Source organism: Neolamprologus brichardi, chromosome 17 (genome assembly GCF_056152115.1).
Source record: "Neolamprologus brichardi isolate AB-2024 chromosome 17, ASM5615211v1, whole genome shotgun sequence".
NCBI lineage: Eukaryota > Metazoa > Chordata > Actinopteri > Cichliformes > Cichlidae > Neolamprologus > Neolamprologus brichardi.
In genome coordinates, this window is record NC_142120.1 from 28,450,207 (window position 1) to 28,468,963 (window position 18,757).

Sequence of the window (18,757 nt, forward strand, 5' to 3'; positions counted from 1 at the left end):
AGTCTGTAACAAAATGATTTGACCTCAATAAATACTTTACAGATGAGTTTATGGCTCCAGTCACTAATTTCCGATCATATTTAACAAAAACAAACAAACAAAAAAACATAGTCAATTCTCTAAATTAGAGTTATTCTAAAAGCCAGAGCTGAGGATTAATAATTGGCTAATGAGCATGAGGTTTCACAGACAGGCATGCCTCCTGCTTGTCATGTTCAGTTTCAAGGTGGTGAAGGTAAAAACACTTAACCTGAGGACTTACGTGGACCATTTCGAAAAGAAATGCTGCTGCAGTAAATGAAAGAAATCAGTCAGCACGACTCTTTGGCCTTTTTGTAGGAAATTGTAGGAAATACACGCGTAAAAGTGTCTGGAAACGTTCTGGTAGCCTGTTGCAATGATTGTATTGTAATAATACAACACAATTATTATTTTTTTTTAATTAATTTATTAATTTTATTGTAGACACATTGTAAAAAAACAGAAGATTCTATAGTATATAGTATACTTTGTTGCTTTGCTGTATCATGAATGGCTGTCGGGGAGTTCTTTATCAATAGGACAGGCTGTAAAATCTATGAAAATACAGCTAAAATGACTAAATTTAGGGCGCTCCACTGTCGTCTTTTCCAGGTTAATTCTGGCCTCTGATGTTTCACACCCATTTTATACCGTCTATGGTAGGTTTGCACTCTTGCCTTGACTGTTATATTTTTCTTATATTCTCGAAAACTGTAAATGACTTGCTCCAGTTGCCTGAATCAGGTCCGTGTTTGCACAAATAGAGAGTTAAATGTCACGTGTCACAGCGAGCCTGACACAGACAGCCTAAGTTAACAGATAAAGTTTAAAATCACCATCTCTAGATAACATTTGTTGATGAAGGCTAGGTCAAGCTTGCTCCATAGATAGTACACTATCTATCTATCTATCTATCTATCTATCTGACAGATAGATAGATAGATAGATAGATAGATAGATAGATAGATCAATAAAACTGTCTATACCTCTGTACACTGTACACTTGCAGTATACGTTTGGTCCACCGGAGGGCCACGGTCTACATAATGGGAATCAGTGATTTACATGAATTCTCCATAACACATAGCACCACTGCATCATCCATGTAAGCAATGAAGCATTCTTCATACTGTTGTACCTTCAATATGTGAAGCAAGCTGAAACCACCATGGTGGTTAAAATAATTATTTATTTACTTGTTTATTTTTTTTTATTTTTTTTTGTGTGTGTGTGTGGGGGGTGGGGGGGGTTATGGGTTAAAAACATTTGCTTTTAAGTATATAGCAAATCCCAGCTGAAGTGACTTTTTCTAAAAAAAGAAAAAAAGAAAAAAAAAGAAGTGAATTTATTTCTCAAGTTTGCAGCCCATGCTGATTGAACATGTCCCTTTGATGGAGATGCAGGAGGTTCTCAGTTCAGTTCAGGTAAGAGTGACGATTGGACCCAACATTCAGAAGACTGCTTGCTTCACACACGTGTCCTGTGTTCAGTTAATGGGTGCTTAGTGAAGGTTAGAGAGGATTTTTCATTCTTTCCATCACGTTCTCTCATGCACATAGAATAAAATAGCCCTTTACAATGGAACATATATTGCACAGATATCGTTATAGTGAAGAATGCTCAAATTAAGCATGGTGCATGTAGAGGTAATGCCTCTAAACCAAAAACTCAGGCTTCAGCTACCAAAGAGATGTCAAAATGACAGATATGGATATCCTTAATATGGTCCTCTCAGGCAAACAGCCATGATCAGTCTTTCAGATTTGCTGCTTCCAAGAAGAAACCAGATCTGAGGGAGGGGAGCTAAACCAGCTACCTGGCTACAGAAGGTGGACTGACAATCAGAATTATCTCTATTGGCCAAGTATGTGCACACATACAAGGAAACGTGCTATTATTTTGCTCCCAGTGTTCATAACAGAACAGACAACAGACAATAGTGACAATAACAACATGGCACAGACAATAACAATATGTATAGCATATTCACTGTCATGGTGCAGAGTGCAAAGATGGCCCAGCATCTGCTACTTTGAACGGTGAATTATGCAAAGCTATTCTGCTACCGCATACGAGTTCAAGAATAACTTCATGAAGTTGGAAATGAGCAGAACAGGTCCTCCTTGGGTTGCTAACAACTCCAGTAGTTAGCATGAAACTTGTTAATAAATGATGATCTTTCCAAATGTACCAACTCTCTGTGGACATCTGTATTTCTTAAGCATAGTCAGTCATATGCTTTTTAGTGGCTTCTGTTATATTGTGTTACTTTAACAGCAGAGTAGAGCTTACAGATATTAATCTTTTAGTGGTTACAAGACTAGTTACAAGCATCCCACACAACAGCAAAGTATGCAAATGTGCCATTTATTTTCCCTGAAAGGCAAAATATCTGTTTTCATAGCACAACAAAAAAAGACAAGAAAAGTGTAAAGTAAAATGTAACAACACACATTTCTCATGACGGAAATTAGCATCTAATTCCCAACTACCGTCATTTATAGTAAAAGAAACAAAGATGTATCAAAATGAGGACGGCATGATATAAACAAGAGATTGTGACATATATTTTCTGACCTTATGTTATGTTTCCTGAATGAGCCATGCACGGAAACCTTTTGTGGACCTCACACACGGCATCTGCAGAATGTAGTCGCTCTGTGCAAGCAATCCTGCAGGGAGCTAGCTTCTGCCTGTCTGATTGGTCTGCCATTATCTGATTGTATTTCTGGCGCTAGTGGAACTCAGCATGGACTTAATACTCAGGAGAGACAGGATAGGACGGGATAAGATAGGATAGGGTGGGATGGGAGAAAAGGGGCTTGACAGCGAAGGTCAAAATGTAGGAGGAGAAGGAGACAAAAAGAAAAGAGAATCTGTAATTTAGAAAAAGGAAAAAAAGGAAAGCAGAGAAGGATTAGGAATAGGGAGGAGAGTGGAAGATGGGGAGACAAGTAATGAGAAAAAGAAGGATTTGTGGTGAGTTTACAATGAAATGGGGGGGGGGGGGGTGAATTAGGAGAGGCAGTAAGGAGAGGAGGAAGGGTATAGAGAAAGAAATAAGTGAAAGCACAAACACTGGAGAAAATTGAAAAAAGCAGTGGGATCCAGGAAGGCAGAGGAAGCAGGAAGTGATTGAGAAGAGAAGCATGGCAGGGCAAAAGAAGGGTAGGAAAAAAGATGGGGGTCGTGTTAAAGAAGGAGGGCTCAGGGGCAGAGAAGGCCCAGCAGGTCGATGTAATGTGAGCAGCCGAGGCAGAGATAATGTCCCGGGAATTTGGGACTCGGAGGGGCACGAGTGGCAGAGTTCGCAGTGGGTGGGAGATAAGGCAACCGAGTCTCTGCTGACTCCCACAAACTGTTCCTTCTCCCCCAACTTTACACAGTCTCAACACATACTCCCACAAATTAACTTCTCCTGTGGCAGACCTTCAGCGCTTTAGCACAGAAGCTTTAGAGATACGGGGCAAGTGATGAAAGAGTGCTTTTATTTCTACGCTAGCTTGTAATCTAAGGATGTGACAACTTTTCCCGTGTAGCTTTCTCCCAGCTAGTGTGCCGACGGGTGTGTTAATGTGGGGGAAAAAAACAAAGTGGGGAAACCCACGCTGTATCATTCACAGAGAATATTTGACACAGTTATCGCTGTTGTTGTTTTTTTTGGTTTATCAGCTGTCGGTGGTAATAGGGTGCAAAGAGGGAACACAATGTGCGAGAGAAGGAAAGAGGAAGGATTTAATAATAGCTATAGGCTTCATGAGGAAGGAAGTACTCTCAAGACGTCCATTCAACCTCAGTGATACACTAAGGCACACTACGCTGCCAAAATATTCACGCACTTCACACGCATATGAACTCGACTGACATCCTGGTCTTAATCCATAGGGTTTAATAGGATGTCGGCCCAACCTTAGGCTTTCCACAAGGTTTATGAGTGCTTATGGAAATTTTTGACCATTCTTTTGACCATGAGGTCAGACACTGATGTTGGACCAGAAGGCCTGGCTCACAGTTCCCGCTCCAATTCATCCAAAGGCTTGAGGTTAGGACTCTCTCTGACTGTGTTTTGGAAGAACTCGGCTAGCTTGCACACTCATCCACGTCTTTATGGATCTTGCTTTGTGCATTGGTGTGCAGTCATGTTGGAACAGTAAGGGACCATCCCTAAACTGTTCACATAAAGCCCACACCATAATCCCTACTCCACCAAACTCTGGCACAGTGCAGTCAGACAAACACGTCACTGCATGCCTTCCATAACTGAAAGGCAATCGTATTTCTGTCTTAATCACCAGGGGATGTCTCATAAAAAAGATGAAAGGGACAAAACCGTGTGCCATAGTCAGGGGTTAAAATTGGTGCAAAACTGGAACGAGTGTCTAGTGCAGGGGTGTCCAACTCTCGGCCTGAAGGGTCAACACACCTGAATCAAATGATTAGTTCATTACCAGACCTACGGAGAACTTCAAGACACGTTGAGGAGGTAATTTAGCCATTTATATCAACTGTGTTGATTTAAAGACACAACTAAAGCCTGCAGGACACTGTCTCTTGAGGCCTGGAGTTGGAGACCCCTGGTCTTGTGTTTGTGTCTACAATGTGCTGTGCCTCAGCATCCACTGACCTCCCTCTGTGATGTCAGCTCCCGAGAGCTTAGATTTATAGACCTGTGGCCATGGAAGTGATTGGAACACCTGAATTCAATGAATTCACCTGAATTCAGCCACCCTGGGGCGCACTGACAGAGGCGAGGCTGCCGGACACTGGCCCCACCGGGCCCTCTGACCAGGTACTGTTTGTGCCTGAGGGTAGTTTCCTTTTTTTGTATCAACTGTTTGGGTAATTAAGTCTTGCCTCACTCTGCATATTCTTTTAGATTAGTATTTACACCCAACCACTAGATGGAGACAAATGCCAGCTCTTATCATTTCAGCCTCATATGAGACGGGTATGACATGGATCAGGCAGAGTAAACTATACTGCACATTTTTAACTATTATTTTTTTTTATTTCATTTGCATCTTTGGTACCTTTGAGACCACATGTTATGATTAGCATGTTGTGTAATTATAGCTGGAGGCTTTCTGGGTTGTTTTTTTTTCCCCAAATCGTATTTTGAGGAAAGGCAGCAAGCTTTTTAATCCTCTGAGGTGCTTCTATCCTGGAACATGGTTCTGTTGGCTGTGGAGCTTTGGTTGCTGGGTGCTCCAAGAGTAGGCACAACCAGTGTGTGGGCCACTCTTGTTTGTGCCATTGTTGGTCCTTCAAGCAGCCACAGAAAAGGGCCAAACTGAGGCCGAGTGTTAAAAACAATGAAAAGTCTCCACTGCAGCCAATCTCTGTTCTTTCCCTGCTCTCCTTTTTTTGATCTTTGATAACTTTTTTTTGCACTTCTTCCACTCTTGGTGACTTTTAGTGGCATTCCCTTCCCTGTTCCAGCCCACTTTTCAACCAATTTGATCTACACATAGTCAAATACATGCTATAGGGGTTTTTGAGTGCAAATGGTTCCATTACCTGTAGGAACACAACCACTGTACCATAAACCGAGAATAAGTTGCCATCAACCCTAACTCTAACCTTAGGTCAAACTTTACATACAAAGAATGAGCAACTTTTGTGTTTACAACACTGCAGGACTCGAATGAGCACCAGGTTGTGAATGTTCACAAGACTTTTGAGAGATTTCATCATTAGCTATGCTCTAAAAACAGGAAAGTGTCATGTGGTAAAAATTCATGCTGACACAAAGAGTGACACTTGCGGCACAGGCTCAAGTCTGGGGAATGTAGATGACATGATAAGAAAATGACAGTCCGACTTCCCTCCAAAACAGCCTCGTGTCCATCAGCTATAGAAAGCCGTTTCACTTCCACACAGTGTTCTGGTGAAACACTTGCGACACCGATTCCTCACAGTGTCAGGCTGCCGAGACAGAGGCGGTTTTCAATGTGACCAAGTTGAAGGTCAGCACACCAAGAGACTTGATTTTAAATGTAGCAGGACTATGAGTGAAGGTCTTTGCAGACTCAGCATGCAATTTGTGATATTGTCTATTATATTTAATAGCATCAGTTGTTTACATATTTAGACTTGGGTTAAAAGGAAAGCTTTAGAGCTCAGTAGCTGATCTTTAATCGTGGGTGGAAAAGCAGGAATATGATCATGCTGAATGCAATGTGCGCTGCTAACATCACGCTGCATACAGCTTTCTCGAACTGTAACGATGTTGAAAATGAAACCTGACCGGCTCCTCATCACACCTCTCTTTCACAAGAAACAAAACCTGCATAGGCGCTTCCTATGAACTGAGTCATGTCTCTTTGTTGGGGGGGCTTCACACAAAATTATATCACAAAACATTTTTTTGTTTACTCGGTAAAAGAGACTCCCAAAAAATCCCTTTCTGGGCTTTTTAAATTTGAAACACAGATCCTTGTTGTAGAAAAGAGTACTAGAATTCCTCACTTCCTCTCGCGAGCTGGTTATTCATTCACACTTGTACCTCATATAGACATGACCATGCCCAACATGATGGAAAAGCTCATTCCAGACAGCACGGAGGATCAGCTCTGTGCGTCTCTTCCGACTCCCAATGCGGCACTTTTACGAGCGACCCTGAGGCTCAGTGGGACGGCATGTCACAGTGACCACAGTTGTTTTTGTTTGCGATCATTTATGTGGTTGGCAGAAATCATTTCCAAAAACAAAGATAGGGCTTTTTTTCTCTCTCTCTTCTAGCTCCTCGGGTTGATACGAATGTGTCGTATGATGATTAAAATAGTAAAGGGTCTTTTCTTGAGCCGCCTGAGTCATGCATGCAAACAAAGCTTGGTGCCAATTTTAACTTGCCTGTGATTGATGAGATAAAATCTAGTTAAAAGCTGTTATTCCCCACAGGGCAAGCAAGCACAGAAGAGGATATGTTCAGATGTGTGGGCAACATCAATGCTATTCTTCTTCTTATCACTGTGAGGCTTACGTCAGCCCCAAATCTAGCCCTGAAAACTACCCCTGTGGTCTGGAAGCAAGCAAAAAGTGCCTTTCTGTATATTTACAGAAATGTCTTTTTTCCAAGATGGCTGAGATAATTTAATGAAAAAAATACAGAATTTGATAGCATAAGCTTAGGGTCAGAGAAGGGTTTAAGTGACTGGGTGATGATGAGAATTAACCCCATCCCCGATTCAATATCCAAACTACAATTTCTGATTGCTTAGGCTCGGTTAGAGGTAGGGGTTACTGATAACTCAGAGGATTCCAGTGGTGAGGGGTATCACTAAACCCTCTGAGATCATCTGTGGTGAAGTCCCCAACCGTAACACCATCATCGTAGGCAATCAAAAGATGTAATTTTTGTTTTATGACATCTTTTTCATATGTTTTTGTAACAAGGGAACAAGGAAAATAATCAATCTGACATTCATGTGTTTCTCCAAATCATAGGGTTGGGCTCAGAGTAGGGTTAGCGCTGGCAGCTGTAATGACCTGAAAGCATCTATGACAAAACAGAGTTGGATTTCTACACTTTCACAGAAGAAGAACAAAGAGCTGTTTGAATTCCGTGTAAGAGTAACAACAGCATTCCCAGTAATCACAGCAAAATCTTGAATCTCTCTGTCATCTGCGTAGAATGAAAACATTCTGACGTTTTGTTTTGGTTTTGGTTTTTACCTAGTAATAAATTAATTAAACATAATTACTGTAAGCTGTTCCTACAATGTTAAGTGAAAGTGACAGAACCTTTTATGGTCTCTAGTTTTTTTTTTTGTTTCGTTTTTTTTTTTCACCACATTATTACAGCTTCTAGAGTTATTGTCTCACCAAGTCCACTTCCTGTCAGTCAGTCAGGCCTGATATGTTGAAATGTTTCATGATTTTCCATTATTATGTAATGCTAATGTCACAACCGCACTTCTGAAAGGTAGTTTTATACAGCAGACTAAGAAAGAAGGACATTATTGAAAATCTGGGGAAATTCTAATGCAGTAAACATACTTGGGAAAAAACATACGACACAAAGAAAAGAAGAACCACGGTGTTTAAAATGCAAATAAGTGGTTAAATCAGAACAAGAGTAAAAACAGTGCTCCTGGTAAACAGCAACTAGCTAGCACTGTCTCTATCTACATTAGGTATTTAAAACCTTGTTAAAAACTTTTGTTTCTCCTTAACTTCCAAAACCAAAGCTGCAGAACCACTGCTACTGCATTAACAGTAGCCATTATGTAGTTTAATAAGTTATAACAGTGAGACCATTAGATATTTAATAGGAGAATACAAATTTAAACTGAGAAACCCTAAAAATGAGGTAAACCGGATGCATAAAGCTTTTTTTTTTCTTTTTTTTTTTGTATGTTCTTTTGCACGCAGGTGGAAATGAACTTGATTTGATGGAAAGTATGTGTCAGGTTCAACAAGATCTACAGAGATATTAGTAGTCTAAAAATAGCTCCTCTGAATGGCTAAATATGAAAAGAATGTTCACGACCATGCTTTCTGTTCAGTCAGATGCCTGTGTTTGTTGTTTTTATACTGCTATGTGTCAGCGGAATATTTGACTCAATTCGTTAGCATAAAAAGGACACGTAGTTTTGTGCTTCTGTGCTGTCACCTCAGAAAAGTCTGTTACAGATAACATTACTTGATTTTCTAAGGACTGCACTTGACCAGGAAAATAGCAAAGATATAATGTTAGAATGACGTTAACAGACGCAGTAAGTAAAGTAGAAAATAGAAAAATGAGTCACTAAAGATGGTATAATTAATTAAGTAAAATAAGCATTTTCACATGTTTCTAGATCATTTGTAAATGAAGTTTAAACGCATGTGGAATAATTTTAACTACCACAAAATCTGAATGAAACTCATGTACGGTGTAGGCAAAATCACCCGAGTGCCCTGTGATGCAAAACTACAATAAAGTTACTGCTGCAAAAAGGCACGTTGTTCGGTTGCTCTGTTGTACGACCGTGCAACACAGGAGGAAATCAACCCACTGTGTGTTTCCATTTGTTTTTATATAAACTGTCAGTCAGTCTAGCTGATGTCTTAGACTGAAGAAGACAAGGCTCTAGAGCCACAATGTTTTGCAAGTGTCACAGGCAGCCGCAGAACTGGAAGTGCCCTGCCCTGCATTTTTTTTTAATGTGTTGTAATCAAAAGGTTGAGTCTCATTGATAACCCACCTCTTGACCGAGTAAGCTCCAGTGTTTCACTGCGGAAGTTCAAATTTTTCACCATCTATATACAAACAATTGAGATTTTAGTCTATTAAAATCGTATTACTTTATATATTTAAATTGAAAACGATTCGAGAACAAAAAGGGCACAACTGAAACCTGTTTTGTTAACTTGAACACGTCTCATTACTAGCGTCACTCATCGCAAGCTAATTAGCACAGAGCAGTTTTTTCCACTTTTTTGTAAATTGCATGAAAAAAATGTAATCTCTGGAATATTTTATGACTCCAATCATACTTTTATGAAGTTGTGGAGTGGTTTTGTTGTAATGGCTCGTGAATGACACCTGGGCCACTGAATGGATCCCGTGTAGTTTACCTTATAAGGAATACAATCTGTGTCAGGATCGCTGAGATAAGCTGGCTAGCTGTTGCTCTTCTTTCTGCTCTCTTATCATTTGCCTTTCATTTTCATTTAGAAACGGCATCAAGTATAAAAAATACTAACAGGAAATAATTCATGTAGCAGGTTGTTGCCCATTTGCAAAATCTCAAGCCGGCCCAGGCACACATGAACATTTACTTTAAAGGCTATAAAAACAAAGCAGGGTGAGATAAATAAATTAACCAAGATATTAATGCAAATTTAATTCAGTGAAAAAATATCAGCCAGTCATGATAAACTATTTCAAAAAGATGACTAAATAAAGCATTTTTAAGATATATTTTGAGACTTGATTTTAAAAAATGGAAAATAATTCAATCCTCAAACACATTTAAACTTCCAGTTTTAGCTTATTCCTTAAGGTAAAGCTTCCAGCTTACTAATTTTCTATACCTAAACTGCTTTTTTCTGTGGATCCCACAGAGACTTTCAGTGGGATTCAAATTCAGATATTTCACATACTTGATAAAGGCATGCTTGGGATTACTATTTTATTAGAAATTACCTTAATTGCTGAGGTTAATTCATGCACTGGGAATCTTAAATGCTGCTTTAAAATCATGTTTCAATGTCTATTATTTAAAAGAATGCTGAATACAAGTCCTATAGTAAAATGAACCATTTCTACAATGTGTTGGTCCTTTCTGTATGTTTGATCCTTGGGATAGTCATACAACCCTTACCTTTCTAATTCTATCCATGGTCCAAAGAGTTCCAGTTTAGAAATTGAATTGTATGGACTTATCATAATTTATTTTAGCCTTTATTCGGGTCATATTATTTACATTCATTTGACTAAAGAAATGATTTCAGCATATGTTAAAGCATGAGGCTTTCCCTTGTTTAGTGTATTTCATTTAGTCTATAATTCTCCTGTAACACAGCAGATGCTGTAGTATCCTCTATCATATATAAATGTACAGGCCTACATAATACTTCCACTTTAAACTTACTTTAAAAGGAACTTTAAACTTAAAAGAAACTTTAAAAGTCATGTTTGCTACTTATGTTGAACAGCTGCAAATAAAGAACTTTTACGTGTATCACACCTGAAACACATCCTGTTTCTGGCAAAAGCTACACTTTAACATAGAAAAAAATGTGAAGTTTGATTTAAATTATTGTCAATAGAACGCAGATGAAAAAAATACTTTGTGTAACCAGTTGTTCAGTAAATGCCATTGCATTTAGTCTAAATGACCCTATAATATTTTCTTTCTAGACAACTGTATATTTTCATCTTGGTTCATTATTTAACTATTATCTCTACATACATATTCCATTTATTGACTCACAAAATAAGTATATGTAAATCTTGTCCTTTTGAAAAACACCTGGTTACAAGGTCACTGCAGAAGCTAGTAGGTAGCTAGGCATGGTAATAAACACTGCTTCTGGAGTTAGGACAGCAATAGGAAAAAAAATCTAATAATCTATGGCTTACAATTTTGATATAGATTTTCTTAAATGCGATTGATAGCCTCGCTGAATGTTTCTCTACATTATCAAAAACTCTTATTTCTTTTGAATGTTACAAGATTATTGTTGAATCTAGTTAGCTAGCCATGCTATTATCTATAGCTTGTGCACAGGTAGCAGATTAACAACCTATTTGGGTGTACAAGAGACATTAACCTGGAAGTGGGCAATATATCAAAGCTAATAAATGTAACAATGATAATCCAGATTGTACAGTATTGTATAATGCTTATACTTTATATAGACTATTAAAATACCATTTCCATTTGTTACAACTTAATGAACTTGCAACACAACGTTGCAATTTCACAAACTCAATGGACCCATGATGAAGACATTGATTAACAAAGAGCTGTTCTGTATTCTGTGGATTTTCTCATGCCCTGGTGTGAAAGTGCAGTTCAGTCAAGCATGCAATATTAAGGGTGTCGGCTACTAAAAATTTAAATCTCCAGCTTCACACGTGCATCTGCTACGGCTCCTGTAGTGTTAGAGGGGAAAGTTTGAAATAAACCCACTTCAACATTCTCCTAACCACAAACACAGCAGTAAACCCAACGACGAGACCCCTGAGGGAATCTTGAAAAGCACCAAATGGATACACCTGATTTAACACACCCACCCAAAAATGCACACAAGCACCGACTTTGTGTGTTGTAAAATTTCCATTAGTATATCTATATGGGTCATCAGAGAAGAGGAACATTGTCTTGCCGGTTTACACATATAGTTTAAGGCTTGCATGTTAAGGCTGATGGGGACAGTAAAGAGGGGACATTTGCGTTTTAGGAGTTGTTCTCAGAACTGTCTGGGTCACTCGCTTCAGGAGTTTCAGTACTTATAGAAACTTCCCTACTAATTTCCTGTGCCTTAAAATGCTGCTACTCTGTCCTTGTATGACTCAGTGCATGTTTCGGTTTCTGTGCGCATGTTTTTCGGACCTTCACAGTTTTCAAAACAGCTTTTTTTGAGTTATTCTTTTTCATTTTTTGGTTGTCCTTCTTACAGCCAGCACAAAAATAATGCTGTCTTTGATCTAAAGAGCTTCCTGCAAATGACTTATTGGGCCCTATTCCTCAACAGTACCTTCAAAGGCCCAACTTGGTGGTCAATTGTACAGGAGCCTGCTTAAAATCAGAGGGCATTAGCTCTACAATGTATTGCCTTGCAACCCAATATTTAGGGTGTTAGAGTTATGCTGCTCTCACTTGAAAGCCACTTGTTACCATGACGTTCAATTTATTGTTGGTATGCAGAATATATTTAACTTATCATTTAATCAAATTAGCAAAAAGAGTGATTCAAGGGTGTGGTACTTTGGAATGTGCTTGAAAACTGCTAGTCTTTTTATGCCTTGTCTTTGTTTCTACTTTTATTGTTTTACACAAGTAAATGTACAAGTCTGTTTGTCCAATTTATCAAATACCTTTAATATTTTGAAAATCAAGACTGTCATGTAGACAGTTTCACAGTTTTGCTCCCTCTGATTCAGATCCAGCACTCTGATTCAGAAATAGGTGAGGTTTGTCTCTGAAGGGATGGTTGGTTCCTCTTTATTTTCTGTGCACAGTGATAGCATTAGCTAATGTTTGCCAATGGGTGGCTTAGGGCCTGTGCCTACAAATCCAAACTGACCTGTAGTGCCTAATGTTCTGGACAAATCTAGACAAATGAAATTCCGTGTTCACACAGTCCTCGGCAACAAGAAAAACCCCAAGTTTATTTTTGCTTCTGCACTCAGCTCAAAACGATTCAACTTTTGAATCTTCTCTGCGCTCATCCATGTTTAATGTCTCTCGCCAACTAATGTGGAGATTGAACTAGGAAGGAAAATGTTTATTTGTAACCTGGCAACAAGTGTGTGCAAGAAGCATCAGAAGATGAGGTTATAGGTATTTTTGATGGGGAAAAAAAATATGTGGATGCATAGGATTGTCTTGGTAATCCGTAGATGCTTTGTAGACATATAACAGCTCTATACTATATCACTGCTACAACAGTGTCAAAAATGTTTGAGTGAAACAGTGTTAAAAACAGTTGACATTGTTCACTGCAGCCATTGTCAGCTATGTTTTCATCTGATGGCATCATCTCCTTGGCGCCCTTCCTTTTCAAGATTATTTGACCTGTTGTACCAATACCTCTGGGCTCACTGTATGTGTTATCACATCTTCACCAATTGGTTGAATTCTCATCATTTTTCTCTTTATGTCATCACATAGCAACAAAAAATGGACATAGATACAATATCCAATCCCTGTTTTACTGCATGTTTACATCCCAATACAGGTGTTTTTTCTGAGTTTTTAAGATTGTGGGTCATCTCTGCTGGTGGTTAATTAATCATAGCCTCTTTCACACAAGAAAATCTTGTCAATCACAGTCAGTCGGTTGCCTTTAACAAACAACAAACAACTGATCAGTAAATTAACTGCTAATTCGTGACTTTTGTCCAGCCATTCATTGTAACAATGAATTATGATTCTCACAAGATCCCACAGCACACCTGGACTTCCCTTACGGCACACCCATGTCTCGGCACACCATTTGTGAAGTACTGATTTAAAATATGGCATAGGTAGTGCATCTAGAATCTCCATACAGACAAGCAAAAGACAAAAAGGCAAGCGCTTATATCGCCCTATATGGACTACACACACATCAAGTAGTCAATCAGTCACCTAAATACCTTTTTCCAGAAATCTGAGTAACAGAAAAAAATTTCTCCCATAGGAATTTTACAGCTGTGAGTCAGTAACAAGGGTAGATGAGTCTAACAACAGACATTTGTATTCGTATCCAATTGGCGTTTAGATACAGGTACCAGCAGGCCCACAGCGTCATAAGTATACCTTTCCTGGCAGTTTAAGGACAAGCCCAGGAGGGAACAGTGCTTTTACACATATCACAGCAGGCTATTGTATCGCCCTACAGGGAATTACAGGGATATTAAAATGCCCAAACTCTTATTTTCAAGGATTCGACTTTACGAATTTAAGGATTTAATGCCCAACATGAAGCGGCCACGAAGGTAAGCCAAGCACACTAATGATACTAAGTTTACATTTATAAACTTTACATTAACAAACATATTCAACTTGATTTTATTTTTAAGGATTGACATTGTACTGAACTGCAGGAGGCGTAAGAAGGATATCCAGTGTGTCAGTGTACAGAAATGTAATGATGAGATGTACTCTTCAAAGCTAAGGTATCATATGATTGGAACTGTTAGTTATTTTCATCTCCATGGTGTATATTAGAAAGAAAATAATAGCCATATATCATTTCCTTATAGTTGTCAGACTGACCATAAACTTCACCTGGAAAAACTGCTAAAGGACAAAAGTAAGAAGTGTTACTCTTCACAAAACTGAGCCATGTGATTCTACAAATGAATTTCACTTAATGAATAATTCTGTATGTTTAACCCTTTCCCTCTTTGCAGAGTATTTAGCAGCATTCCACTCTTTTCTGCAGTCTGAGTTCAGTGAGGAAAACATTGAGTTCTGGCTCGCATGTGAAGAGTTCAGGTTGACTACCTCACCAGAAGACCTTCAATGGAGAGCAGAGGAGCTCTACCGGGAGTTCATCCAGCCTACAGCCTGCAGAGAGGTCAGTTTGTCCGTTATACCAGAGCTGAATAATATTTCATCCTTAAAAGAAGAAATTACTTTCTTGGACTTTCTGAGTAACTACTAAAAGTAAGCCCAAATATAAACTGCATTTTATCAAACTGGCATTACAGAAAAGAGGAAAGTATGATTGCATCAGAGGAAAAACTGTACAAAACTTTTACAAATTCAGTGAAGCAATGCAGATGATTACCAAATTTCATAACTTCCAGTGCTTCTGGTGCTTTTAGTACAGTATTTGCTGTGCCATATTTTCAGGGAAGATGCACTGAATCAGAATCAGAATACTTTAAGAAATCCCAGAGATAATTAAGTTGTCACAGTTGCTCCAAGACTACGGAAGAGGATTAGGGCCACTGGAAAAAAAATCTGAGAAAAAAGTCAGAATTCTGACGTTTTTCTCAGAATTCAGGAAAAGAAGAAAAAAAAAGACGTGCCCCCCCCCCCCTTTTTTTTTTCTTTTCTTTTTTTTTTTCAGTGGCCCTAATCCTCTTCTGTACAAGACAGTAAGAACAATACCGAACACGTAAAAATACCAACAAACAAGTTAAAGTACCAAAGTAGAAGAGTATGGAGGGAGGTTATGTAGTGTTTTATTCATTTCAAATATGGCACAGAATTTTCCCATTGTGAACCACAGACTGCACAAACAATATATACATTCCTAGTAAGAAATCACTTAGTGGTGACAAGTAAGCAGCACATGTATCATGTAGGGTTGTCAAGCAACGTACACTTGGATACCAATTCTACTACACATTATTATAGGATCAGATATTTACGTTAGTTTTTTGGAGTCAGATGTGGCCATATTTGGAGTTTGGAGTCTTAAGTTATGAGCTATAGCTAGCGTGCTAGGTTAGCAACCTGCAATCGTAAATTGAAACACAAACTTCTAATACAGGATGTACCTCACAGCATGCTATATTATTTGTTAGGTAATTTAATTAAAGTCCTCTAAAAGGCAATAACACAATAAACAAAGGGAAGAGGAAGAAGTCCACTTTAATAACTGGGCCACCAGCTGCCTGTGACAGGATAAGCAGTCACACTCCTACCTCCAACATCCACATGAATAAGGTATTTAAAAAAAAAACCCATTGTCTTAAAGAGGGATTTTACCCACCGAGAATAAAGTTAGGGTTTTTTTTTTTTTTTTTGAAGCAGGCTGTTAAAAAAATTTGAATGCTGTATTTCTTGGAAATATAGAAGTCTATGGGGGACTGACTTATGTAGCCATTCAAGGAACTACCACAATGGTTTCTTATTTAGTTAGTTGCAACTTGAAGTGAAGCAAGACCAATACAATAGTAATCATTCAGCTAAATGGCAAGCTAAATGTTTTATATGTTCTTCAATGTTTCTTTGAAAGAATGAAGTATTTCAATTACAAAGAAAAAGCAGAATCCAAATAAACAAAACAGGACAGGAAACTCTTCAGGGACAAGTAGTGTGTGTGTGTGATCTGTCTCAGTAGCTAGAATTCTGAATTTCATGGAGTTTCATCTGAGTTGAAAAGCATATAAGAGAGCTAGCAAGTTAATGTTTGATTTCATGTTTTTTTTTATTGTACCAGTAATAAAATTGACCACAAAATAGACTTTTTTTTTTCTTAAAAATGTAACCCTAGGATTAAGAAGTATTTTCTTACCTCCTTCCTGGGGTGTATTTTGTACACTCCTGGAAGGTACAGGGGTGTACATATTTTGGATTGTACATATTTTGGATTTAACGTTTTTCAGGCACCTTTTTACAAATTGAAAACAAACACAGATAATTTGGGAACACATTACATGATGATATGTTGACTTGTCACATTTGTTTCCTTCTCAGATCAATGTAGACCAGCATGTTAGAGAGAAGATCAAGCAGGCGCTTGAGAAACCGAGCCTTTCCTGCTTTGACGAGGCCCAGAAACATGTTTACCTGCTGATGGAAAGAGACTCTTGCCCCAGATTCCTGCACTCAGATGCCTACCTGAGTCTAAAGCGCAAATCCAGGACTCTGTGGTACCTTTAAAGAGAGCTACCATCCCTGTTTTCTATTCAGCTGCTCCGAAACTTTATTTCACACTGGATCAACTAATTTACTGTTTCACTCTGAACCCAAACATAAAAAAATAATTTTTTAACAGTGTGCAATATAATTTTTTCTTTTTGTACTGATAAAATGCCGTGGACTATAGTACAGCAAGGCAAACACAATGACAGAAAAGTAATGTGAGTGTGGAGATATGTACGTATAAAGAATGTTGGTATGTGTTAGTACTTTAGAGGACTTTGCAGAGTTCAAGGTTCTTTGAAATACTGTATGTGTTAACTGAAAGTCTAGGTAAGTTAAGCTTGTTTCTGATGTGAAATGTTAGGACTTCTTGCCCAAATTTGGCTAATTCAGTCAGTAACTGTAGTCATTCATCTATAAGTATTCTTTTTATTCCAATATAGTCAGAATTATATTTATCTGACTGACTAACTGAGACATGAGGAAGGGCATGAGTCAAAATAAAGGATAACAGTTTCCACAGCTTACCCAGCAAAGGGATTCTGTTTTCAGTCACATGTCTGCTATATCCTTTAATTAGGTGTGGGCCTGACTCTGTACACCAACATCAGGGTTTACTAAACTGGAAAAAAGTAACCCCCCACTCTAACCCTCGATCCCGCTCTGTTCTGTAAACGGCCTTATTCCTAAAGATTGTGCCTTAAAAAGGAGTACTGAGGCAGCTAATAATAACTCAAGGGCTTAAATGACAGCACAGGAGTCATCAGACAACCTGATGCGTAACAGATCAGCCCTCAATGTGCTGCCTTGTTAGGGGAATAATCTCATCACCCACAGACAATGACTGGGGAAAATACTTGTGAAAAAAATAAAAGCCAGAAAGAGTAGTCTGGGAAAGGTTTGTTCAGATGAAAATAGAGAGACTGTGTATGTCAAACAGTTCCACGTTAATAAAGGTTTTTGTCACATCGGTTTGTACTCATGGCCTGATGTTGTTAACAAATTTAAGCAGTTTTTCCAACCATGATGAGTACTGTGGGGCAAAAAAAGTGGACGTGGTCATAGAAAATCTGCTTCATCACTTATCAGATTTGATAATAAAAGGACAGTAGCTTATATTTTTTACAACAGTAAGCGCCTCATACCATTACTCAAAAGGATATTTGAACCATATCTGGTCAAAGACTAATAGCTTTATGACTGGAAATCCTATTTTTAAAATACTATACTGAGGCTTTTGCTCTGTTTTTAACATAAAGGTGAAAGCCCAGAGTTCATGTATTACCATATGAAAGAGAACACCAATGAAAGGTATGAAAACAAACTATGAAGCTCACTTTTTTGTAGTTCCAACACAAGTGAAGAAGGCTGTGAAACTATGTTGTTATATTGTTTCCCTGTGTTAGCTAGTTTATAATCAACATCCACTTCAACATGACACAAATATTTGTGTCATGGCAGTTGAGTCTAAACACATCCCAGTCTGTTAGTCAGCTGCCATTATAGGGACGACAGATTGGGCGTTTAGGTGTATATTCAGTTTGAGTTTGCCTGTTATAGTTACTAGTCATTAGATAGAAATGCATATGGATTTTAAAAAGCAATGGAAGAGTTACGTTTTCAGACAAAAGCCAAAGGTTTTGGCTATTGCTTTCCATGCAAACTATTTACTTTGATGTGAGAAAGGTTGCTCTAATGCTATTTGGACATCGAGGGAAATAGAAACAGAAATCATACACTCAGTATAACCATCAGAACATCCTTTATGGTTCTATGGGAACATGGCCCCTTGGCTTCCTCGATGCATGACCTCAATAAAGACTTTCTATGGTATCGGTCACTAGACTGAAGTGTTTTCTATATCATGGTGATTTTGTAAATTATGGTTGCCATTAGATTGAAAAAAGGAGGATAAAGTCTCAGTCAAATTAGCCGCTCGCTCTTCCAGTTTTAAGTTGCCGTGCTGGCTACAATGAAAATGCAAACTTTAAAAC

The 18,757-nt window shown here is 38.4% G+C and overlaps 1 protein-coding gene across 1 annotated transcript; it reads left to right on the plus strand.

The window, feature by feature from the left end:
- Positions 1 to 14,018: 14,018 nt before the first annotated feature.
- si:ch211-117l17.6 (regulator of G protein signaling 21) lies at positions 14,019 to 17,438 on the plus strand. Its single transcript, XM_006797811.3, has 5 exons — positions 14,019 to 14,158; positions 14,243 to 14,338; positions 14,426 to 14,475; positions 14,576 to 14,742; positions 16,596 to 17,438. Exons 1-5 carry the CDS (start codon positions 14,082 to 14,084, stop codon positions 16,779 to 16,781), a joined length of 576 nt encoding a protein of 191 aa, XP_006797874.1. The 5' UTR covers positions 14,019 to 14,081; the 3' UTR covers positions 16,782 to 17,438.
- Positions 17,439 to 18,757: the final 1,319 nt, after the last annotated feature.